The sequence below is a fragment of the Bidens hawaiensis genome, unplaced genomic scaffold, assembly GCF_021521415.1.
Source record: "Bidens hawaiensis isolate Kalapana, Puna unplaced genomic scaffold, B.hawaiensis_p1.1 tig00032749_1, whole genome shotgun sequence".
In the NCBI taxonomy this organism is placed as follows: domain Eukaryota; kingdom Viridiplantae; phylum Streptophyta; class Magnoliopsida; order Asterales; family Asteraceae; genus Bidens; species Bidens hawaiensis.
The window spans coordinates 196,643-222,568 of NW_027495585.1; the positions used below are offsets into that span (position 1 = coordinate 196,643).

The window sequence follows — 25,926 nt, forward strand, 5'->3', positions numbered from 1 at the left end:
TAGTGGCCGGCTCGGGCTACCTTTAGCTAATGGGAACCGCGTACAGAGTACCCGGCGTTACTTGGTTGGTCGTTCAAAAAAAATAAATCATAATAAAGTTAATATAATAGATATCTACATAGACATGATCTACAGTTTCTGTAGAGACAATAGAATAGTATATATTTCATTCACCTAGAAGAACGGGTCGGGTTGAAAGCGGGTATAAATAGTGGGCCTGGGAACATTCATCACTCCCCATGCATCATACAAACCATGAACACCCTCTTCCACACACAACAGTTTTTGCCTCCCAACCCTAATTCATTCTCTTTACTCGATCACTATCCACCAACTCCCACACAAAACCATCCAAATGATAACAATATCATGTCTGAAAGCATTAACCTTAACCATCCTCCTGTTCTTGAAGGCATAGCAGCCGTCGTTGGAGAACGTATACTGTTCGGTATACCTGTAACCACAGCGGATGATGACGTCATAAAGGACACTGAGTTCCCGCCGGAGAAGAAAATCTGCCGTGTCGGAGAGAAGAGTTACCGAGGGGTGAGAAAGCGGCCGTGGGGACGATGGTCGGCGGAGATACGCGACCGGATAGGGCGGTGCCGCCACTGGCTAGGTACGGCTTTAAGGGTGGCCAATGTGGGCACACAGCATTTTTTAAAAATCTAGATATTATATATAAATAGGTTATTTTAGAACACACGCACTCTTATAAGCCGACTATTTTTATAATACCCAAACACTTTATAGACTCACTTTTTTAAATTATTCAAAGATTTATAGGGTTATTAGGAAAATGTTAATAATTTAAATTAAGTCCATTTATTTTAATTAATCAAAATTAGTTTATCCGGTATGTCATAAATTATTCTCTTGCCATGGTTTTGTTTGTTAATTGTTATGTTTATTGTTATAACTTTAATTGTTGTTTAAAAAAAATAGTTTACATTATTTAGTTTGTTAAGGCGCATATTTTTTTCGGGCGCGTGAATTTTCAAAGACGTCACTGCAGGTACGTTTGACACGGCGGAGGAGGCAGCGCGTGCTTACGACGCTGCAGCAAGGAGATTAAGAGGGTCAAAAGCTAGAACCAACTTTGAGATACCTTCGGTGTTTCCGTTGTCTGTTACGGCAGCTACGTCACCGACAACGTCCACATCATCATCGTCGGAGGCGAAGAAGAGGAAGTGTCACGTGGTGACGTCAGTGGAACTAATGAAGTAATGAACGACAATTGTAATAATAATGATGTGGAAGTTGATTTGAATCTTGTTGGTACTCTGAAGAAAAGAGTTTGTACGTTGTATTAATGCAATGCAGTAATTTAAGTACTTATGTTAACGGTACTATATATATTATTATGATGACTAGCTATTATCTTGTTTCTTTGTCGCATTTTGAACATTTCATGTGACGTTGTCTAATTGTCCATTGTGGTCATCCGCTTTCTCATTCTAACACACAGATAACAGTATAAATCCAAATAATAAAATTGGTATATTTTAAGATAAGTATGAATTTAAACAATAAAATTGGTCCGGTTTAAGAAAAAGAATGCCGGGATAATACGATCGGTTAATAATGATCACAGTAAGAGCATTCACAGTGGAAATATTCCCCATATCTTTTTGTATATCTACATTATATATAAGGAAGTTTATGTACCGTGTCCTGAAGAAACACTAAGTGACCCGGTACAGATTATAGATAATCTGGGGGTTAAGTAATGTTTCCCACGAATGAGGTCTAGCTGAGAAGGCTGTTCTTCAGGAGACCTGCAAAACAAACACCGTAAGCTCGTCACTGAGAAGGGGGGGGTTCCTCCTTGTGACCACCCTCCGGCGTGAGAATCAGACTAGGTTGCTCTGAATATAAGTGTATATTAAGAGATTGCTAGATAACTGGATAGCAGATGATCTTACCATTCCAAGATGTTGGAGTATTTATAGCCGAAGGTAGGTTTTCTAGAAGGTACAGCCGACTGAATAGTATTCCTGTTCAACCAACAGTGGATTACGCACAGGCCATACTGGTTGGTGGGTAGGTTACGGCCGACAGTAACAAAGTCGGCTGCACCATTCCACCAACTGTAGACTATGCGCGTCCCACTTACTGTGGATTGTACGCAGGCCATGCTGGTTGGTGAATAGGTTACGGCCAACAGTAACACTATTCCACCAACTGTAGGCTGCGCATGCTCCACAGTAAGGGTTGGTGAGTAGGCAGCGGCTAATAGTGAAACAGTACTAGAGGGTGCTCCTCCTCGCACTGTTGTCGGTGAGCTGTCACCCTGTGATTGGCTCATGGGCTGTTCTGGTTAGATCGTCTGTCCTATCCATACCTTGGTAAGTATGGTACAAAAGATCTTTCAGAATCAGACTGGCTCATTTGGGCGGGATTGTTCCCGCCTTGCTCATTCCTTCACGTGACTGCTGAAGTAGCTAGTGTCTTGTGCGTGTAGCCCTGCTGTCTGCAGGTAGCCTTCCCTGATGGCTTGTATCCGCAACTGCGGGAACAGGCGGGGTACTTCACCATTGGGAGGCTTTCCCTGCGTGTACAGCTTGCGTACTCCGCGTAAGATTCTATGAGCATGGTGGGTCCTGCGGGAGCAGATGGCCTTTGCGCAGACGTCCCTGTTCAAGGTGAGTCTTGCGGGACCAACTGGTCTCTGCTGGGACCTACCTCTTCAAGTCCCCCCCAGTCCAATGTTCTTCTCACGAATGTTTAATAAAGTGAGGTGGACTTTTGGACTTTAAGCAAGGGGTTTTGAAAAGGGTTTAGTTTTAAGGTTCTCCGTGGGGATTCTTCCCGCGGGTTTCCTAATGTCACTTGCAAAAATTCCCGATTTTTTTTGCTTGATCTTTGGGTATGATGCGGGTAGGTATGTAACCTTCTCGCAAGTCAGGAGCGTTGAGTCTCATTTGTGTGGATTCTCCTTGAGGTTTTAGTGGTTTTGAACATAGTGATCAATTATGTTTAAACCACCAATTCCATCCTGGAGCCTCAAAACAATGTAGTTCTCGACGTTCCCGCTATGCGGGGATGTTATTTCCGTTTCCGCGAGCATTGCCCAGAAGATCCTTCTTGGTTTCAATTCCCTGCGGAGCGCTAGGTACGTGAAGGGTTTTGCCTGAACACTGTACCCGCGCTCGTCTTACGGTTACTTTACTTTCAAGGTGCCCCTGGCATCAATTCCCTGCGGGTGCTAGGTATGTGAAGGGTTTTGCCTTAACGCTGCACCCGCACCCGTCTTATAGTTACTTTGTAGCCGGGGTATTCTTGGCTTCAATTCCCTGCGGGTGCAAGGTATGTGAAGGGTTTCGCCTTAACACTGTACCCGCGTCCGTCTTATGGTTACTTGATTGCCAAGGTAAGGGGTGTTTTCCCGCTTACTTTTGAATCTTTTTGAATTTTGAAATTCAAAAGGTTGGTAAGGATAAGAACAATCCAAACATCTGAAACGTCGTGCGACAGTTTCTTCTGACTGTGTCAGGACGTGCAGGAAGTTATGGTGACGTGACAGAACATGGTCATTCCAGTCGCTTTTTCAGGCGCGTGGGCGTGTTTTTTCGGGCGCGTGGCCGCGAAGTTACTGGCACGTCCTTTCAACAGCTGTTGCCAGCTTGCTTTTTGCCACGTGTCATAGTTTCATTGCACTGTCGATTTCTCTCTCCTCCGCATTAAATTCACCGCATTAATTGCGATTACTATATAAAGGGGGAAGAGGGTTATTTGCAATTCACACTTTCACCTCTCTTCTTTGTGCAGGCGTGGATGTTGACGCAATCCGGGTTGAAACGCAGGGGAGTACCTCCTCGCCAATGACGGTAGGCTCGGTCAGCCTTCCTGAGGCGTCGACCCAGTCGCCTGCGCCTGCATCCGCTGGTCCAGTTGCTCGTTCCGTCGAGCCAACTGTTCCGGCCGAGATGACGTCACCGCCGGCCGTGAGTGCGATTTTTACAGCATCCTTCACGGAACCGGCGGTTACTGCTGCTTTTAAGGAGGCGGCGACCGCGGCGGAGACCACGACGGCAACCACGGCGGCTGCCACCATGCCCGCGCCACCGGCACCGACAGCCGGACCATCAGGTACGCGCAGGGCTTCCCGCCGATCTTTGCCACCTTCCCATCTGCCTGACCTGTTGGATGGATTTCCTTTAGGTTCAGGTGATGGGTTTGGCGGATATCGGCCTGTCATTGACCCTACAGGTGCGTAGGGTTCCTTTGTTTTTCCCCCTTTTTTTTTTTATCATCTTTTCCTTACTGTCTTTGTTTCTTTTGCAGTGTCGGATTCCAATGAAGTGTATGTTCCACGATGGAACATACGCCGAGGAACAACCCTTCGTACCCCTGTGGAGTGCGTGGACTGGGCTCGCCACGCTGCTCCTCATGGTGCGTTGGGGGAAGCCATGGCTAGCTACCAGGAGGGTAGGCTAACCAATGAGCTTCGGGTTCTCCAGGCCCGGATGCAGCCGCGCATCGAGCTGCTTTGTCGTGAAAACGACAAGTTGAAAGCAGCTCGCGCCAAAGACGTATCTGAAGCGCGTGCTCTCCGGGAGGAGAACCAACAGCTGGCGGCAGCTGCCGCCGCCAAGGAGAAGGCCTTCAAGGCCCTCGAGGTTGAAGTTCAGGCGCGACTCGAGGCCCGTTCCAAGGCTGCCCAAGCTGTGAATGAACAGCTTCGGCTGGCCAGGGAAACTGCGCGAAACGCAACCGAGAGGGCTGCCCAGGCTGAAGCCGTTGCTGAGCCTCTGCGTTTGGAGAATGAGGAGCTGAAAGGCAAATTAGAGGCTCTCCAACGCGCTCATGATGCCTTGGCAATGGAAGATGCCAAGAAACTCCAGGAAATCCTGGACCAGAGGGGGGTGCTTGACCAAACCGAGCGGAAGCTTAAGGGCGTCGAAGAGGCTGCCGCTAAGGAAGTTTTACTTGCCAACCTTAACAAGAGCGAAGCCGAACGCGCCCATACCGAAGCTCAAGCTGCCCTCCAATGGCTTCTTCGAGAAGCGTTGCCTCAGGTATGTTTAGATTTATCTTCACGCATTTCTTTTGTAAGAAAAGGTTCTAATACTTGTATTTTTTTCTTTGTAGGTTGTGCGTCGGGTCTTTTCAGAGACCTCCTACGATGATGCTATGACCGCAGCCCTCAACGCTTCTCATGATGATGGGGAAAAGGCCGGCTTCATGCTTGGTCTAGGGTTTGTTGAGAAAGGCGTCTCGCCTTCCAACTTCCCTTTGTTCGATGTGGATACCGAAGCCATTTACGACCAAGCATTGAACCAATACGCCGCCTTCCCGCATCCAGTGGTGGAAAAGGTGGATGAAGTAGCTGTTGCTGATGATGGGTTAGCTGTCCTCAAAGCTTTCCTCGAACCACCCCGTTCTTCTGACGGAGCGGGTCCTAGTGGAGGCGGCCCTGAAGCTTGACCCCGAAGATCCCTTTCCATTGCTTAGACTTGTATAGATTCTCTTATAGGCGGGTAATAACCCGGCCATTCTTGTAATATATTATTGAAATATAAATCTTTTTTGCGTATAAGATTGTTATTTCCTTCTTTGGATTCCTTGCTTTATAAACTCATGACTTGCATACTTAGTTTAAGTTAGCAATTTTCCAAGTGTTCTAGAATAAGTTAACCTCTTGAACGTGGTTGATGATGGGTTAAAGTTTCGCTTCCTCTTTCGTGATTGTGCGGGTAGAACCGTCACTTGCACTTGGTAGGATGGCTAAACTTTAACCTTTATCTGACCTGCGTGCAGGTTTTCCTCATTTCTAAGTATTTAGGATAAGTTAACCTTTGAACGTGGTTGATAGTGGGTTAAAGTTTCGCTTCCTCCTTCGTGATTGTGCGGATAGAACCGTCACTTGCACTTGGTAGGATGGCTAAACTTTACCCATACCTGACCTGCGTGTAGGGTTTCCTTTTTTCCTTGTATTATTATTTTTTTTTTTTTTTTAGGATAACCTTTGAACGTGGTAAATGATAGTTTAAAGTTTTGCTTCCTTATTTGTGATTGTGCGGATAAGACCGTCACTTGCACTTACAAGGATGGCTAAACTTTACTTACATCATACCTGCGTGTAGGTTTCCCTTATTTTTAACGTTGTGTTTATGCGGGTCTTGCCGCCTTCCACACGTAACGACTTACTTCTCCCCCTTTATGTGGTAAACACCGGCACCAGTGGGGAGTTCATAAGAATAAAGGTAAACACATTATGAAAGGAGAATCATTTCCATTAGAAGTGGCTCTTGGCCTTTTCTTTACAAGTTTTGGAATTGATCTACATATAACATTTGCGTAATTGAGCTCCATTCCATGTTCTTGGGATGGGAGTGCCATCGAGCCTTTCGAGCCGGTATGCGCCCTTTCCCAGAACTTGTTTGATAACATATGGCCCTTCCCAGACTGGGGCCAACTTTCCTGGGCGTTCTTGGTTCGAAGCCTCGTTGTTACGCAGTATGTAGTCTCCTTCCTTGAAGTTGCAGAGTTTTACCCGCGTGTTGTAGTACTTTTGCATTTGTCGTTTGTAATTCTCTTCACGCACTGCGGCTAAGTCTCTGCGTTCCTCGGTTAGTATAAGATCCAACCGTCTTTCCGCATCATTGTCTTCTGGCTGACTCAAGACCCTTGGTGAGGGTAGACCAATTTCGACCGGGACCATGGCTTCCGTGCCATAAGTGAGGCTGAACGGGGTTTCCCCCGTACTGGCCTTCTTCAGCGTTCTGTTTGCCCAAAGGAAGTGCGGAAGCTCGTCCACCCAGCCGGATCTGTGTTTCAAAAGTCTTTTCTTGATGCCTTCGACGATGCTCTTGTTTGCTCTCTCCACCTCACCATTACCTTGCGGGTGTGCCACTGAGGTAAAGGTGTGGGTGATTTGAAGTTCTTTCAGCCACTGTTGTAGCTTCTTGTCAGCAAAGTTGGTGCCGTTATCGCTCACCAAATTCTGTGGAAGTCCAAAACGACAAATTATAAATTCCCAAATAAATTTTTTGATATGCTTTGCGGTTGTTTGGGCTAAAGGTTTTGCTTCTATCCACTTGGTGAAGTAGTCGATGGCTACCACTAGGAACTGAACATTTCCTGCTGCTGTAGGAAATGGGCCTGTCACATCGATGGCCCACTTCTGAAATGGCCACGAAGAAGTGACTGGAACCAGTTCGTTTTTTGGGCGATGCGTGTTAGGTGCGTAAAGCTGGCAAGACCTGCATTTTCTGATGTATGCCAGTGCATCCGTATGCATCCCCGGCCAAAAGTATCCCGCGTTGTTTAGCTTGGCTACAACAGCGCGGGGGCCTGCGTGTACCCCACAGATGCCTTCGTGTACTTCCCTTAGGAGGTAGTCGGCATCTTGGTTGTCCACGCATCTCAAGAGTGGGCCAAGAAAGTTACGTCTGTAAAGGATGTCATTGACGAGTTGATAATTCAGTGCTTTACAGCGTAGTTTTCTTGCCTGTGTTTTTGACTCTGGTAGTATTCCTGCTGCAAGGTAATTTATTATTGGTGTCATCCATGTTTCTGTATTCTGGATGACACAAATTTCCTTGTGCGGGACTGATGGTGCTTCGAGGAGTTCAATGCGGATGTCCTTTCCCAAGTGGGTGAAGGCTAGTGATGCAAGCTTGCTTAACGCATCCGCAGATTTGTTTTCGCTGCGCTTGACGTGTATGACTTTACAATCACTAAAATCACGCATAAGGGTTTTTGCCTGGGCGAGGTACAGGGCCATGGTGTCATTCACAGCCGTGTATGTTCCATTTATTTGGTTGGCCACCAGCATGGAATCCACGTGGGCTTCTAAGTTTTTCACTCCCATCTTACGCGCAATTCTCAAACCGGCCAAGAATGCTTCATATTCGGCTTCGTTATTCGTACTTGGAAAGTCCAGCCGAATAGCGTAAGTATATTCTTGGCCTGCTGGGTTGGTTAATTTTAACCCTGCGCCTGAACCCTCGTTACTGGCTGCTCCATCAGTGTAGAGTCGCCAGACATCATTGACGTCCTGTGCTGGGGAGGGTTGAGCCTCCTCCTGGCACTCTTTTTCCCGCGAAACGGGGACTTCTGCAATAAAATCGGCCAAGACCTGGCCTTTTATGGCTGGTCTTGGCTTGTACTTAATTGCATATTCTCCCAATTCAATTGCCCATTTGGCTAGACGTCCCGATAATTCGGGTTTGCCTAGAACATTTGAGAGTTTGAAGTTGGTGAGAATGGTGATTGGGTGGCCCTGGAAATATCGTCTTAACCTGCGTGAAGCGTGTATAAGTGCTAAGACCAATTTTTCGAGGGTAGAGTACCGGGTTTCTACGTCTGTTAGTACACGGCTAACATAATAGATTGGCATCTGGATGCCCTTTCGTTCTACTAGCAAGACTGCCCCGGTTGCTCTATCTGTTGCGGAAAGGTATAGGATTAACTCCTCTCCCGCTTGTGGTGCTGTAAGCGTTGGGAGTTCGATCAGGCGTGACCGAATCTCCTGAAAAGCTGCTTCCGCTTCTGGTGTCCAGCGGAAGTGCGTTTTCTTCAAGCAGTTTCTCAGTGTTGACACGAAAGGAAACGACTTATCCGCATGGTTTGCCAAGAAGCGATTAAGTGCGACTAGTCGCCCATTCAGTGTCTGAGCCTGTTTGATGGTGGTAGGTGATTCCATTTTAACAATGGCTTCGACCTTTTCAGGGTTCGCTCTAAAGCCATCTTTAGTAACAATGACTCCCAAGAACTTCCCTTCTTCCATCCCAAATGAACACTTGCTCGGGTTGAGCTTCATGTTTATCTTTCGGAGTGTGTTGAAAGTTTCTTCAATGTCTTTCAACATCGCCTCAGGCTCGAGGCTTTTGATGACCAAATCATCCATATAGACTTCCAAGTTTCTCCCGATTTGGGCATGAAACTCTTTGTCCATTAGTCGTTGGTACGTGGACCCTGCATTCTTAAGTCCGAATGGCATCATTTTATAACAAAATGTACCATCGGGCGTCCGAAATGCGGTTTTGTCCTGGTCATCAATGGCCATGTGGATTTGGTGGTACCCCTTATACGCATCCAAGAAGCATTTAAGGCGAAATGGCGCCAACGAATCCACTTTGAGATCAATTTCTGGTAACGGATAACAATCTTTGGGGCATGCTTTGTTCAAATCTTTGAAATCTATGCACATGCGCCATTGTTTGTCATTCTTCGGTACCATTACGGGATTTGCAACCCATGTTTGATATCTACTAACGCGTACGATGCCTGCGTCAAGGAGTTCCTTGACTTGGGCTCTACACGCGTTAGTTTGTTCAGGCCCCATTACCCTGCGCTTTTGTACGATTGGCGTAACAGCCGGATCGCATTTGAGCTTATGCTCCGCCTTACTTCGGGGTACACCAGTCATGTCAGCTGGTGTCCACGCAAAGATGTCAGCGTTTTTCTGCAGTAAGCGCTTGAGTAAGGTGCGGGTGGGATCAACAATTGTTGGTCCAATGGTAACGGCCTGGTCGGGGTATTTGCCATTGAAGGCCCATTTTTCCGGTTCAGTGACGGTTGGTTTAGCCTTCTTCGGTTTGGGTTTAGATGAGACAGATGCAATGCATACCTGGGGAATGCCAGAGATCATTGCTACACCCTCAGCTGTTGGCCATCCCATCATGCCGTGGACTGAAGATACCACGGCGTTGAATCTTGCCATCCCATCTCTTCCGAATAGGATGTCGTATGTGTGGTGTGGCTTTTTCATCACTACAAAATCCACGTCTTCTGTGCGTGAATGATTCCCATCAGTAAGAGTAACGGGGAAAGATAGGATACCCAGGGGTGTTTCTGTACTGCCATCAAACCCTTCCATTGAAGCGTAGACCGTTTCCAGGCGTTCCTTGTCTTCATCATCCAGCTTATCAAAGAACTGCCTGTACATCACTGTCGACGAAGCGCCGTTGTCAGCAAGAGTGCGGGAGGTGATGTAGTGCCCCAGCTGGCTTCTGATGACGATGGGGCCTTCTTTGCTGGGGCCTCCTGGCACTCGCGGGAAGCGCACCTCAGCTTCCTTCCACGCGCATGGTTCTATCACCCGTCTTTTTCTTCCTCTGACCTTGCCATGAACCATGTTGATGCTGATGTCGACGGGCTTTCGTCCGTTACCTCTGTACCGGTTGTCATTCCTTCCTCCCTTCCTGATCGATGCCACGAGATGTGCAAGCCTTCCATCCTTAACAAATGTTTCAATAATATCCTTCAAGGATGTGCACTCTTCAGTACCATGACCCTTTGTCCCGTGGAAATCACAGGATTTGCTTTGATCCGCATTAGGTTTCTGCCGGATCGATGGGGCTTTGGGCCATGGCAATTTTTCCGTGGCAAATATCTCCGTGACGCTCTTTGTGAGTGGCGTCCACCGGTGTTTTCGATTTGAAGGGTGTGTGTTGTCCCTTCCGCCAACAAGAGGGCGAGAGCTGGATGAGGTGTCAAAGTTTACCCTTGACTGCCAAATACCTAGCCTCCTCTTTTTGTTCTGCCGGGCGATCCGGACATTGTTCTCTCTTGTCCTCTGCGTGTAGAGGTGCGTACTCTGGGGAAGGTCCCTTCCCAGTTGTTTTTCCGTCTCGGCAAAGCGCTTTGCCGCCGTCATGATGGCATCCCATGTGGATGGCATGCCATCCTTACCCGTCAACGTGCGGATAAGTTCTGGGTATTCGGCGCCTTGGATGAAGGCGGCGCGAACCAGATCCTCACTTATGTTGCCGAGACTAAGCTTTTTGGAGTTGAAGCGAGTGATGAAGTCTAGTAAAGATTCATCCTCCTCTCTCACGCAGTTGAGGATCGTCCACTGCTCTTCAGTGTACTTCCTCTGTTGGCTGAAGTGCTGGCTGAACTTGTTCTGAAAGTCCGCCCAGTCATATATGTGGTGGATCGGTAAACGATCGAACCATGCCCTGGCTGCTCCGACCAGAGTCATCTGGAACATGTAGCACCACGTGGGTTCCGTCCAGTTGCTGACGGTAGCCCCCGCAATGAACCTGTTCAGATGGTCGTCTGGGTCGGATAGACCATCATAAGTGCCAATGTTTGACATTTGTTTGGCACTTCTCGGGGCGATTGCCTCCGCAATGTCTCTTGCGAATTTTGACCTTCCTGCATTTGTAGCAGTTGGTCTAAAGGTTTTGGAGAAGTCACGCGGGTTTCTCTCCGCGATTGGTTTAAAAGCTTCCCCAAAATTCCTTTTTGGTTGGACGTCCGTGTCCTTACGCTTCCCTTTCGCCTTATGGCGAGGGTTCGTGTCGGTATCAGACTCCAACTCGTCTTCTGAGTACTCGCAGTCACTGCTCATATTGAGGTGTTGGCGAGTACTGGTGAATTCGTCAGCCTGTTGAGCTGAACGCAAGCGTTCATCCAATTCGGCTTGGAATTCTCTTTGCCGTGCTTCGGCCCACGCCTTCACTTGATCTAGTGTTTGGCGAGGGACCTTCGTTCGTTTTTCCCGTTGGGTATCGGTGAACCCCAATGGAATATTTACTCCACTTGCCCCGGCTTGGGTAGTCGGGGTAGTGTTCGTAAGGATTGTATAACCGCCAGTGTTCCCCCCAGTTGCTGGGGTGGTTACCGGGGTTTCTTGGTCAGTTACAGGCCTTTGGACCGGAGTAACGTTAACCATTTCTTCAGAAATTGTGAAAACTAAAATAGTTCTAGCTTTTATGCACGGATGGCGCCAATGAAGAAACACTAAGTGACCCGGTACAGATTATAGATAATCTGGGGGTTAAGTAATGTTTCCCACGAATGAGGTCTAGCTGAGAAGGCTGTTCTTCAGGAGACCTGCAAAACAAACACCGTAAGCTCGTCACTGACAAGGGGGGGGGTTCCTCCTTGTGACCACCCTCCGGCGTGAGAATCAGACTAGGTTGCTCTGAATATAAGTGTATATTAAGAGATTGCTAGATAACTGGATAGCAGATGATCTTACCATTCCAAGATGTTGGAGTATTTATAGCCGAAGGTAGGTTTTCTAGAAGGTACAGCCGACTGAATAGTATTCCTGTTCAACCAACAGTGGATTACGCACAGGCCATACTGGTTGGTGGGTAGGTTACGGCCGACAGTAACAAAGTCGGCTGCACCATTCCACCAACTGTAGACTATGCACGTCCCACTTACTGTGGATTGTACGCAGGCCATGCTGGTTGGTGAATAGGTTACGGCCAACAGTAACACTATTCCACCAACTGTAGGCTGCGCATGCTCCACAGTAAGGGTTGGTGAGTAGGCAGCGGCTAATAGTGAAACAGTACTAGAGGGTGCTCCTCCTCGCACTGTTGTCGGTGAGCTGTCACCCTGTGATTGGCTCATGGGCTGTTCTGGTTAGATCGTCTGTCCTATCCATACCTTGGTAGGTATGGTACAAAAGATCTTTCAGAATCAGACTGGCTCATTTGGGCGGGATTGTTCCCGCCTTGCTCATTCCTTCACGTGACTGCTGAAGTAGCTAGTGTCTTGTGCGTGTAGCCCTGCTGTCTGCGGGTAGCCTTCCCTGATGGCTTGTATCCGCAACTGCGGGAACAGGCGGGGTACTTCACCATTGGGAGGCTTTCCCTGCGTGTACAGCTTACGTACTGCGCGTAAGATTCTATGAGCATGGTGGGTCCTGCGGGAGCAGATGGCCTTTGCGCAGACGTCCCTGTTCAAGGTGAGTCTTGCGGGACCAACTGGTCTCTGCTGGGACCTACCTCTTCAGTTAATAATGATCACAGTAAGAGCATTCACAGTGGAAATATTCCCCATATCTTTTTGTATATCTACATTATATATAAGGAAGTTAATTATGTGATTTTGTTTATTTTAACGCCCACTTAAAAGACTATATTCTCATACCTCAAATAAATGAAAACGTTAACTATAAGTCTATAAATATGAAACCTCATATTAGAGTGATCACTATTCAATTATTCATTCTCCATCCATTATATTAATATTGTTGTGAAGGGAAAATTGTATTTTTGATTAATTATGAGTGTGTAGGATTGTGCGTGTGTGTAGAATCGTATATCTCTTCAACCTTTTTTTTTTAATTTAAACATTTAAAAATCTATAGACAATATATATAATCTGACATTAGAATTTGTGAATTTTACAACTTGATTACAGCATGTTTACAACCTGTCACTCATGTGAACTCGTTTCTAATATAGATGAGCACGTGACATTATTCATGTTAGACGTTAACCTATATAAGAAGTTAAACCTGTTAAACTCAAATTCAATTTTGTTTAGCTATGTGTCATTCCGTGTTGTGTTAACCGCGGGCTCTTGTTAGAAATTGTCAGCCCCATGTTTTTAGTAAAAATGATTATAGGAGTTGGTTTCACATGTTAATTAGTTATAACTTATAATTACTTTACATATAATATGATAAACTAAGTATCAACGCTTTGAATATATTATGAAATCACAAATTGTTCAATTACAACGAGAGATATAAATACAATATAATAATTAATATCTAGGGATACTATTTAATACAAATTATATGCAAGCTAATTGTGTGGAGACAATCACTCCAACATATTGACCAAACATGATTTGTTTCTTTCATAATAAATTGATTTGATCACAATCCTTTATATGCTTCCGCAAGATGAACGACAATAGGATAAGTCCAATCTTGGATAAAAGTGGATGATTATGGTATTTAAGAAAAAGTAGAAGTTGAAGATGTTTGCCGAAAAAATGATGATTGCGGCGGTGATAGGGTAATAAGTTTTGCAAAACCTAATTGACATAGACGGAGAAGTAGTTGTGTTTGAAGAAGTAACCATTGCAATGGTGATGTAGCTAGGTAGAGGCGTTTTTTAAGGGATTTCGGAAGAGATGATGGGAGCATAGTGCCCGGAAAAGAAATATATAGGTTGTCGGAAAAGAAATTAAGGGGTGGTGGACGGTGGTTTGCAGGCTAGTAGGATCAAAAGTTTTCTCGTTGGAAATATGAGTTGTGATAACATATTAACGTTTTGAATATATTATGAAACCACAAATTGTTCAATTTCAATAAGAGATATAAATACAATACAACAACTAATATTTAGGGATACATTTAATACAAATTATATGCTAGCTAATTGTGTGAAGAAAATCACACTAACACATTGACCAAACTTGATTTGTTCTTTCATAATAAATTGATTTGATCACGATCCTTGATAGTTGATACAAAGTACCCCTATAAGTTTGTATTTAACCTATAATTTGAAATAAACATCAATAATGTCATAAGACTTTATCAAACAGCAATCCTTACTCTTGTGTAATTATGATTGAAATAGTGAGCCCAGATAAAGGTTTCAGACTGCAGAGAGAGCAATGAGATGAACAAACATAGTATCACTGTATATTCATCATCCAAATCGATCTAACATTAGATTTAATTATAACTTTCAGTTCACAAAATAATCTAGCATAATAAGGTTTCTGTTTAATTACACTGAATACATGTGACATGTACTAGTTAAACCGGTGTTATAAGCAAACCTTTTTTATAAGGATCGAGGAGCATTCTTTTGACACAGATAGAGTCGAATAGTTAAAACTGTTTGTAATTTTTTTTAGCTGCTCGGTGGATAGATCTAGTTATACCATAATACCGGTGTAGTTCATAATGAAAATGAATAAAAGCTTGGGTTATTGGATTTTAATAATCTCAATTTTCACCTATTAGCCAGAAAAAATCCATACTTAATAAATGTTTACAAACCGTCTCAACTTTGAACTTATTTTCCTCAAGCAATCTCATACGTATTTTCCATATTATCAAAAAGCTAATGAGATTACTTTCAGTTAGTATGAGATTGTTGGAAGAAAATGCGTTCAAATTTAGTATTGTCTGTAAAAATTTCTTGAGCTGGGATAAATCCTGTCCAATAAGCGAAAATTAAAATGCAATCTCTATTTTTTAAATAAATGTATTGAACTATAATTAAATATCTATAAGGTAGCGTTTGGTATGTAAAAATGGAGGATGAAATGAAATGACCCATTGTGAGGGAATGGAGAAAAATGTGTTTGGTTGATCAAAGGAATGGAATAACCCATTACCTAGTCCATTCCATTCCCTCTAAAATACCATAGTTTCATTCCCTCCATACCCCATGTTTTTTTCATTCCATTCCCTCCTTCACCCTACATCACTTTTACCACCCTCTCACCACCACCCACCATCAACACCCACCACCACCTACCATCGCCGCCACCCGCCACCAACCACCACCATCGTCATCTCCCTCCGCCACCACCCACCTCCACCAACCATCGCCATCAGTGCCAGGCTGCCAGCCACTCAGCACCTCCAGCCACCCACCGTCACCGCTGTCCACCACCACCGCCACTGCCACCAACCACCACCATCGCCATCAGTGCCAACCACCCGCCGCATCCATCAACTATCGCCCCACCATCACACCCGCCGCCCACCACCACCTCCACTGTTACCGCCACCATCCACCCCACCTCCACCCCACTGCCACCACCCACCTCCAACCACCATTATCTCGTTGCCCACCACCACCTGCCACCGCCCGCCATCATCACCGCCCACCAATGTACGACCGCCACCACTCAATTTTATTTTTTCTTTTTTCCAACCTACCAAAAAATGCAAAGTAATGGTTCATTGCATTCCCATGTGGTAACCAAACATTTCATTGGAATGGTAATAACTCATTCCATTCCATTACCACGTTTATTCCATTCCGTCGTCCATTCTATTACCCCATACCAAACAGAAATTAAATCTATAAAAACTATCTGAATCGATTACAAAATCAGATACAAGCTAGTTTGTATAGAAATTGAAAAGAATTTTGTCAATGATGATATTATGTGAGCAGTATAAGGTCACTGGTAAGAATAGTAAATTCCATAGGATGAGTGCATACACATCCAAGCTACATACCTTCAACAGTAAATAACAAAGGTTACTCTCAATCTCACCCTCGATCACTCCCACTCCTTAAACACTGTATTCAAAAGAAAATGACCAAATAGTTGGGTAGGTCCACAAAACCTGGATCTGTTTTAGTGTGTGTCAAGCAATTCACCAACCAATCATTATTCGTTGCTTGTCTTAATATCATCTCACATATATATTATACAGGGTGTTTGGAATTTCTTGTTTTAACTTCATATAACTATTTAATAAGTTAATAAATTATAAAAATATAGCTTATTAACTTTTTCCTCTCACATCAATAACAATCCTGAACACTTTATTTCTTTTCAAAAAATAAATAAATTATACTTTGGTGAAAATAAGCAAATCCCAAACACCACATATTTAGTTGTGGGTTTAAATTAATTAACACTGCATTTTAATGTAGAAACTTAAAATCTTTCATTTTTTTTAAATCTTTAAGTAATCCACTTTATACTAGAGACGCTTTATTAAATCATCATAACATTTACATTTATTTTTAAAATCATTATATTCATTTTAAGAGTTACCATGAATTTAAATTAACTCATCTTTTATTTGTAGGCGAGAACACTTTCAGTTAAACGAAGTGTTTACGTGTCATCACTCTCATCTTTCAACTTATTTTCTTTTGTCACTTTTGAATTAACCGGACCCTAAATCTGTTATTTTATTGCTAACGTGGCGTCTTTTAAATGTGGCATTTTGTTACAAAAAATTAAACTAAATTAATAAAAATATTCCCTCCATCAACTTTACCTCCATGGCTCCATCCCTCTTCATCTTCTTCACTCACCAAATTATAGGTTTGAAAAACGATCAACCTATTTACTTTTTGAGTATTAAATGGTTTTAAAAAAATAAAGTAAAACAAAAATTAATAGAATCGGGTAACAAAATTGCTTTGTTTCATATGTAATTTTCTAAACTAGTTACTTATAAAAAGAAATTACCAAAAGAATGTTTGTTGGTTGGTTTTAAACAAACAATTTTGATTTGAATTAACTTTTGTCATAGTATAACTCGACACAGTTGGATAGAATATGAAGCTAGAATTATGCAACTATTCAATTACAAGAAAATCGCGAAAGATCGTTCGGATCCTAGGTCCGACATGTAAGAGTGGGGTATGGACGTGCAAGCCTATCCTGAAATTACTTATGTACTGTACTTCAAAAAAAAAAAAGCAAATGTATCATTGTAATAAATGTAAATAAATATTATAGGTGTATTGGTTTTACTAATCACAACTATCATATTTTGATCGGTGTTGGTACTAACTAACGAGTTGGTTGCTGACACTATCATTTTTTAATATTTGTTGATTTGTTCCCACTAGTCCGTGACTAACAGAATCTTAATGTCGTTATTTGCAGATTGCCGAAAAAACGCTTTTGACTGGAAAAGTCATATTGTTTGTCAAAAAACTTAACCTGAACACCGCCGCCGCCACCAAGCAACCACCGCTGTTTGAGCACCACCAACCATTCTGACGATGATTCTAGTCGCATTAGCGGATCTAGGCACCAATCTTAGGGGTAACGTTCAAAATAATTTGTTTGGCGTATTTCATAAAATGTAAACGAAACAAAAATTGAAACACGATAATAAATATATATAACCACGCATGTGCGGATTTCTCCTCTTTGATTTTTAAAAAGCTTGAAATCGAGTAATTACACCATCTTCTTTACATTATCAAACGTTTCTATTTTGACCACACAAATTATTGCATTGTTCAAATATTCATCAGCCATTCGATTACGCAAATCCGTCTAAATCTATTTTCAAGTTGAGAACATTCTTTCTAACAAAACTAGCTGAGGCCTAACTAAATCTATTTTCATGTTCTTAAATTTTTAAAATCCTAAAGAAAATTTAAGCCATAAAAATAAACCCATAATCAGTTAATTCCAATTGCACATAAACCCTAAATCCTAAATTATTTCCAATTTAAACATAAATCATAAATCCCAAAAACAATCATTCATATATTAAATAAGGAATCCCAAGCACCCCTTTAACACTAAAGTCCACATAATTATACAACCAATTAATATACTAACCGATAGATTTATTATTTGTATATAACTGTGCTTCTACCCGGCGCATTGCGCCAGATAGGTTGGTAAAACCCAAATGTTGACGGTCCCTGGCGTTGAGATAATAACTCGACGCGAATTTGATTTTGGTGTCGTGCGCTATGATATCGTAACGGAAAAATAAAAATAAAACAACAATAATATAAAAATTGAGGTTCACCAATGAGTGGCGTAGGTTGGTCAAACCCAGACGTTGAGAAGACCCGAGCGTTGTTGATTCCGGGCATTGAGACAGTGAGTCTACGTGAATTCGGTCGGTGCCATCAATTTCGTTAGGATAATGGAACTAAAAAAATAAAATTGGCATTGGATCAGTTTTCATTATAGTACTAGAGCTAAAAATCGGATAAAACTCGAGCATTGGTCGGTCACAGACGTTGAAGCGATGAGTCTAGGCAAAAACAATCGTTTGTATCACGTTTGTTACGTTAGCGGAATTCGATCAAACAAAAACCCACAAAATTGACGTTTGGTCGGCTTCTATTATTTCGATACAGTACTATAACTAGAACATAAAAAAACAATAAAAAACCGAAAAAAAACAAACAAAATGCAATTGACAAGTATGGTGTCGCTAAGTGACCCAATTTGGGCATTGTGACAGTGAGTCTACGTGAATTCGGTCGGTGCCGTCAATTTCGTTAGGATAATGGAACTAAAAAATAAAATTGGCATTGGATCAGTTTTCATTATAGTACCAGAGCTAAAAATCGGATAAAACTCGAGCATTGGTCGGTCACAGACGTTGAAGCAATGAGTCTAGGTAAAAACAATCGTTTCTATCACGTTTGTTACATTAGCGGAATTCGATCAAACAAAAACCCACAAAATTGACGTTTGGTCGGCTTCTGTTATTTCGTTACAGTACTATAACTAGAACATAAAAAAACAATAAAAAACCGGAAAAAAAACAAACAAAATGCAATTGACAAGCATGGTGTCACTAAGTGACCCAATCAGAGTTTAGCGACACCAAACTTATCAGTTGTTATATATAACAATTATTTTTCACTATTATCATTTTATGACACGAGACAGACTCTACGTCCCAGTTATAATAGATTATTAGATTATAATAGGGTGTCGATCATGTTGGGTTGAAAAGTTTTATGTTGGAATTTGGGTTAATTGGTTGAATAGTTTAACCTGAAAACGACACATATTATTCAGATAAAAAATATCAACCCTTACATGAACATATGTGTGTAACTCAAACATAACATGTATAACTAATTTAAGGTGCCAAATTGGTTAGCAAATAGTAATACATTTGTAGGGTTTGGATCAAATACAAATAAAATTAACGTACTAAACGTGAGAATCAAGTAGAATAATTATATATACAAGTAGAGTAATTATGTAATTACTCTATGATAATTAATCTGTGATGTAATTGCATAATTACTCTACCTGTATATATAATTTATCTATTTAGATCTCATGTTTAATACGTTAATTTTAGTTGTACATTAATCTTCCCCCATATTTATAAACATGTTAATGGGTTAGTGGATTGTATAAAATAGGTTAAAGTGTTAAACAAGTTATAAATAACAGCGGGTCAACATGTTTAGTTAACCGCTTATTTGTTTGAAGTATGTCAAACCAAAACTGAATTTTCGTCTCGTGTTTCAGCCTTTCAGGTCCCATTAACAATTACCACCTTAGAGTAATAAATTATAATTTTTAATTTTGGTACACTGACCAGTTTTTATTTGGGTCCAAGAAAGGCCTCCATTTAAAATTAAAAAAATGTTATTGGGCCACCGTTCAGAAGCTAACTAGGGCTTGCCTTGGATGAATCCATCAAGCTTGTCATGCGTGATGCGACCCGCGTTATGTTTATTTGATTAGGTTTTAAAGTTTATTTACTTCTGTTTCATTAATAATATTCAGGTTCTTAGGTTAAAATTGTTTGTTGCTATTTTAGTTATTCGTTAGGATGGTAGCAAAATTTGAAAGCAATGCTTAGTTTTGGTTTGGATGGCTAATGCAGCATGATTTGAGAGCAAAGTTTAGCTCAACAGCTAAACGCAAAACCATTGATTTCTTAGGTGATACATTAATGATACATACGAATTCGAATACGACTGTGAAAAAGGCGTTCCACTGAAATTGCCACTCAATTCATATTCACAAATTTTAGGTATTTGTTATTGGTTCTTGAGTTGGTGAATGTCATCTTAATTATTGAAAATAAGGAAAAATAAAAGTTCAAATAGATGTTCAAATTGAACACACTTTAGTTGTTCATCTTACTTAACAAGCGTGCATTATTATGCATATGGAATTCAACATCCTATATATGTTTAATGCTAATATAAAGGGTAAGCTTATAGACATGAAAAATTGATCGTAGATGATCGCACGAATGAATTCAAACAAACTAGAGATGCATAAATCAGGTTCTAGGCCCAAACCATTTCGCTTCAAAGATATCTAAAACACAAATCAGTTTTTAGCCCAAAGCTGGTTTGATTTCAAACAATTTTGGTTTTACATTAATATTTAACCACTTCCCTAATTAGTTTTGGCTCAGGTTAAAACCCAGTTTAAACGTTCACCTCAGATCATAATTATTCTTAGGTCACATTGGATACAGATTTTGGGATATTCAAGTTCTGAACAAGGTGCAAATCAATCTAAACCAATACATATATAATATTGTGTATTCTGCATCATTTGTGTTTGTATTATAATCAAAATAAAACTAACTCATAATATGTAAAAGAATGTGATATGAGCTCCGGCCAATGTAATAGAACATATAAGATATGAATTTCATCCGTCATAGAAGTCACATACAGCAAATAATGTCATATCTCAAAAATGAATGGAATTAATGCTGTTTTTTTTGTTTTAACGTAAGTTCTTAAATTCTTAAATCACTATGGATGGAATCGTTGAGACTGAAAAAAATTAGCATTGAGTTGATTCTGATACTAATTAATGTACAAATAAAGAAAAGAAAGAGTCCAACTACATCTACAAGGGTTATATAGATTTTAGAACTATAATCCTCAAGTTACCTTCATTAAATTATCTTAAAAATCCGATGTTAGAAATTATTTTCCTATTCTTGAATATACGAGTTTATTCTATGCTCTTAATAACTCACAATCGCATCCTCCCCGAAAGGAACATTGAGATCAGGAAGGAAAATTCTGTCATTACGCTCATCAACCATTTCAAAATGGTTGTTCGTGGTTGCCTTTGGTCTCTCGCCTTGTGTCTCTACTTGTACATCCAACTGAAATACAAAAGTACATTTATAAAACTTAAATTAGTGTTTTGAGTTAACTATGGAGATATTGTTACAATTATTTTACCTTAATCTTCTTTAGCCTCACATTCTCGTTTATCTGTTTTGCATATTTAGCCTGTAGTGCAGCGAGTTTCTACATTAAAAAGTAACGAAAATGCGCGTTAAATTATTCAAATAATAGCGAGTACGTTTGATTAGAGGTCTCAGGTTTATAGTCAGCTTCTGCCAGTGTTTAATTAATAAACGCGGTGATATTAACGTAACCTACCATTTTCAAATGATGTTGTTCCTCCATTAATACAACCTCTTCCATCTTAAGTGCCACCAAAGTCTAGAAACAGTAAATGAATAAAACTATGTTAATTAGATATTATTTATTAAGTTTACTTATAGTTAATAATGGTACATGACTAATAACTTACTTTCTTCTTTCTTGACCTCTTAGTTGAGGTTTCACAAGGTGGCGTGGCCTGCAAGCATCATAACAAAACTACTCAATAATGAAAGTTACATAACACGTTGGGTACAATATATGTAATGACAAGTTACACACAAAACAAAGTTAAATTTGAATAAAAGTATTCCCATTCATATGTTTAAGCACATGCAAACATGTCACGTTGTCTTATTTATTTTTAAACAAGTTAACATTTTTACTTGGCATTTAATTGTACAACAACAATAATAATAATATATAAATATTTGAGACTTGAATACCAATTTATTAATATCACAAAATAAGCATGACTAAAAGGACAATCACTAGCCAACACACGCACCAAACTCAACACACAGACCTTTACTTGCCACGAAAACACGCCACCGTTACAAACATATAACCCAAATGACCAAAACACCCCTAACAACCCCTTACAATTTACAAGGTAGTTGGATATCATTTCGACCTATTATGTTATGCGTTCATGAAAATGTCCTAAACACCCTTACAACAGAAAAGCTGTTTACTTGCTTAGACGTAGAGACAAAAAGTCCATATTAAACTGTTCAAGGGCAGAATGGTCATTCCGAAACGGAATAACCGTCGTCATAAGGCTGGTCAAAATGATTAACCGCATCGAATAACACAACAAGCAAATGATGACTCATAATAATAATAATAATAATAATAAGTTAATAACCACCGGAAAACCATTAATAACAAACAAACCTTAGATCTCGAGGTATCAGCAACTGCAGCAGAGCAGCTGCCGGAAGTAGCGGCGGTCCATGATAACGGAGTGGTAGGACTAGACCTAGGCGGTTCGGATTTGGAACTGGACCGGCGTTGACGAACGGTCCAGCTGTGCGGTGGTTCCGGTCTGTGAGGCTTTGCCGGAGGTGCTGCTGCTCGGAGGTTGATAAGGATTTGTGCTACGGCGGTGGTGTCCGTCATGGCGACGGTGAGCCAGTGGTCTTGAGTCATGGTGAGAGTGTGTGAAAGTGAAAGTGAAAGTGAAAGAGTGGAAAGGAAGAAAGGTGTGGAGTTATATGAAGGATGGAAGGAGTGGATTGGAGTTGGGTGGGACCCGCACACATATATTTTAGAACCCACTCCTTTTTTTTTTAATTATTTTGATATTTAATTTAATATATTGTTTTTTAGTATATAGTACCTTCTTTTTCTTCTTCTTTTGTACCTTTTTTTATACCGCGTGTTTTATGCTTAAATGGAAACCCATGGGTGTGATTTGTCATTGTATTGGTAGGGGTCTGCGTTTTTATTTACTCATGAAATTGTTTAAAAAGAAGCTCAAACTCGTTCAAGCAAAGGTAAGATCGTTTGTTGGCTTGCTCATTAGCTGGTTAACTAGACCGGTTTGTAAACACGTTGAGTTAGAGCCATCAATAAATAAGTTATTGGCAACAAGATAATATTCATTTAAATATATCGTATTAAATGACAATTATATTTGATGTTTAATAAAATCTAAGAATAGCTTCATGCCGCATACTTTTATATGATAACTCTGAATGATTATTGTGGATAAAACTCAATGGGTGGTGATAAACGAGTTTAGAAAGAAGTTTAAAGTGCTTAAAATAGATTTTTAACTTTTGTTACCGTGTTTTGGACTATGGTACGAAGTACAAACTCTTGAAATCACGTTCCATATCAATTCAAAGAATATAAATCTCAAAGGTAACTCTCAAATGTGTAGACTAATGTTGACTATATAATCTTACGCCATATAAAGGCATAATGTCTCTCGCATGCTAAAATTATTTAAAGCCATACAAAAACTATTCATAGATATGACATCTAGTGAAATTTAAAGGTATGTTGGACATGTTTCTCCAACAAACCGAACGTTGAACTCTTTTTTACTTGGACGTGCACGATCCCGATTCTTTCTAAGAAGGGTACTAAAATGCTAAGCATTATGGCATGGCATTTAACTATTTGTAGGTGATTTTGTATAAAGAAAAATTTATAAGTGTATTTGCTGAACTTTTATTTTTTTTTTCTTGTGAACAATTATGAACTAGCCAGTTGCCCGCAGCGATGCAGCGGTGTACGCACAAACGCAACCGATGTTAGTACGTTTGAAACCTAGCAACGGTACGTGCGTAACCGACGGTGGTATGCATTTAATGTGGCATCGGGCATATAGCCGGTGCAAGTAAACTCGCCACAAAATGCCTATACGCGAGCAACCCTGTATGTATAAACAATGTCATCCAGGTAACTGATGCTTGAACGCGCATCACAGGTGGCAACAAGCATGAAGCGAAGATGAAATGTACAATAATTTCAAATAAACTACTTTTAACCCAATCCTCTTTTACGGACATGTTCCGAACCGAAAATGTGTTAGCCCGTTTTGACAAGAACTCTTTCGATCTAAACTCATCCCAACATGAAATAAATTAACCCTTTTTGTATTAACATGTTCCAACCCTAACCCGTTCCAACACAATTCGAACATGTCCGACCCATTGCTGGTAATAACTGGTAATCATGTAAAATGTTAGTTTTTTAAATTTTAATAAATTATAGCAATATCATACTCAAATTAAAGATAATAAAATGCTCGTTTTTATGGTGTAATTTTTTAGAAAAAAAATATTAACGTGTGAAAAAGTTACGGCCGTTAAAATGTTGTGGGGGTAGTTGGTTAATAATTAGGTAGGAAATGTGTAACTACTTAATATATTACCAAAACTTTATTGAAGTTGAATGACCATTGTTGTATATTACTTTTGAATAGACAAATACTATTTACCCCTACATTCTTAAAATTATATGCATTGCTACTTGTACAAAATGCAACAAAAGTGGTACCGCTTAAAATTTAAGAGGTCCCTCACTTCTATCTATAATATATATAAACGAAAACATAAAAATCCTACGTGTCGCGATGTGGTCGCTCCCCCTTTTTTTGGAGTCATCAGATTTGCTTGATTTTTAAATGGAGGCTTCTCATGCATTGGACCCGAATTCATGGGTATGGGTCTTATCAAACCCAGGTATTCCTTAAACGGGTTATAACATCTCATTAAATAAAAAATTATTCTCATCAAATTATTGATGTAAAAATCCTATAAAATAGGATATACTAAAAATTAATATCTTTTTTATTTTAAAAAATATATATATTATTTAAATTAAAAAAACCAATTTTATAGTAAAAAATTAATGGGTCTTGGGTCTCATCAAACCATAAGTATATTATTAACTTTCATGAATATTATTTATAATTAAAAAAAACCAATTTAATAGTAAAAAAAATAAACGGGTCTTGGGTCTCATCAAACCATATAGCTTTTAAACCGGGTTATAATATCTCATTTATTTGTGAAACAATTTATCATCAAACCATAAGTATATTATTAACTTTCATACAATAAAAAAATAAAAATTCTAAAATAAATAAACAAGTTGGTAAACAAACAAGTTGAAAAACAAGTTGACACTATATTATTATGGTTACTGGATATCTACTTTAGTATATAGCTTGTTTGAGCGTATGACATTATTATTTTGTGTCAACGAAAATTATAAAAATAATATTAAAAAATAAGAAGTAAAGTTTAAATATATTTCCTGATTATCATATCCCCTTACCAACACTAACATGATTGATTTGGTAATATTCTAGTCTGCTTCGGGAGTTTGTGGTTCGAAGTCTGCAGTCACCACAAAATTGTAGAGCTTACCTAAATGGTATCATGCCTTTTAGAGGAGAGGTCGCAAAACACAAAATAATAATGCACATATGCAGTTCTAAAAAAAAACATGTTCGCTTAAAAAGGAAACTAATAGTTTTCCCAATAACTACACATTTCCTTTTATTGGTGGTGAGATCAAGCAGGTAGTCGTGGAGCGGGTTCCTCTTCTTATCACAAGGAACCAGTTAAGATTCCTTTTCCTAGTCCGCTTCGATCTTACAGTCAAACTATATCTGCGTTTGTTTATTGTATTTTTTATGATAATGATGATATTCCTGACTTTGTTAAGCGTGTCGACATGTCTTCTGTGAGTTTGTTGAGCGTAATGAAGATGACCTTGTAGATTATGAGTACGATGATGGCAATTTAGGTCTTTAGGTTCTTGATGTTGTGGTTTTATCAGAAGAAAATTTGCTCATGAATGCTTCTTTTTTTAACGAGGAGTTACAGTC

At 40.4% G+C, this 25,926-nt stretch overlaps 2 protein-coding genes across 2 annotated transcripts; one reads left to right on the forward strand and one right to left on the reverse strand.

Moving 5' to 3' along the window:
- Positions 1-255: 255 nt before the first annotated feature.
- On the forward strand, positions 256-1,227 carry LOC143583991 (ethylene-responsive transcription factor ERF084-like). The gene is made up of 2 exons (XM_077066150.1): positions 256-619; positions 1,016-1,227. The coding sequence occupies exons 1-2, from the start codon at positions 256-258 to the stop codon at positions 1,225-1,227; spliced, it is 576 nt and encodes a 191-aa protein (XP_076922265.1).
- A 19,645-nt stretch (positions 1,228-20,872) lies between these two features.
- LOC143583992 (uncharacterized) lies at positions 20,873-22,830 on the reverse strand. The gene is made up of 5 exons (XM_077066151.1): positions 22,473-22,830; positions 21,727-21,774; positions 21,573-21,635; positions 21,369-21,437; positions 20,873-21,289 (listed from the first exon to the last, which is right to left on the reverse strand). Exons 1-5 carry the CDS (start codon positions 22,725-22,727, stop codon positions 21,146-21,148), a joined length of 579 nt encoding a protein of 192 aa, XP_076922266.1. The 5' UTR covers positions 22,728-22,830; the 3' UTR covers positions 20,873-21,145.
- Positions 22,831-25,926: the final 3,096 nt, after the last annotated feature.

Bases quoted from the DNA above. Each gene is read 5' to 3' on its own strand.
- LOC143583992 (XM_077066151.1), bottom strand. From the start codon at position 22,727: ATGACTCAAGACCACTGGCTCACCGTCGCCATGACGGACACCACCGCC. The intron at 21,775-22,472 runs GTTTGTTTGTTA...TGATGCTTGCAG, and splicing joins CTGATACCTCGAGATCTAAG to GCCACGCCACCTTGTGAAAC. The intron at 21,636-21,726 runs GTAAGTTATTAG...TACTGTTTCTAG, and splicing joins AGAGGTCAAGAAAGAAGAAA to ACTTTGGTGGCACTTAAGAT.
- LOC143583991 (XM_077066150.1), top strand. From the start codon at position 256: ATGAACACCCTCTTCCACACACAACAGTTTTTGCCTCCCAACCCTAAT. The intron at 620-1,015 runs GTACGGCTTTAA...ACGTCACTGCAG, and splicing joins GCGGTGCCGCCACTGGCTAG to GTACGTTTGACACGGCGGAG.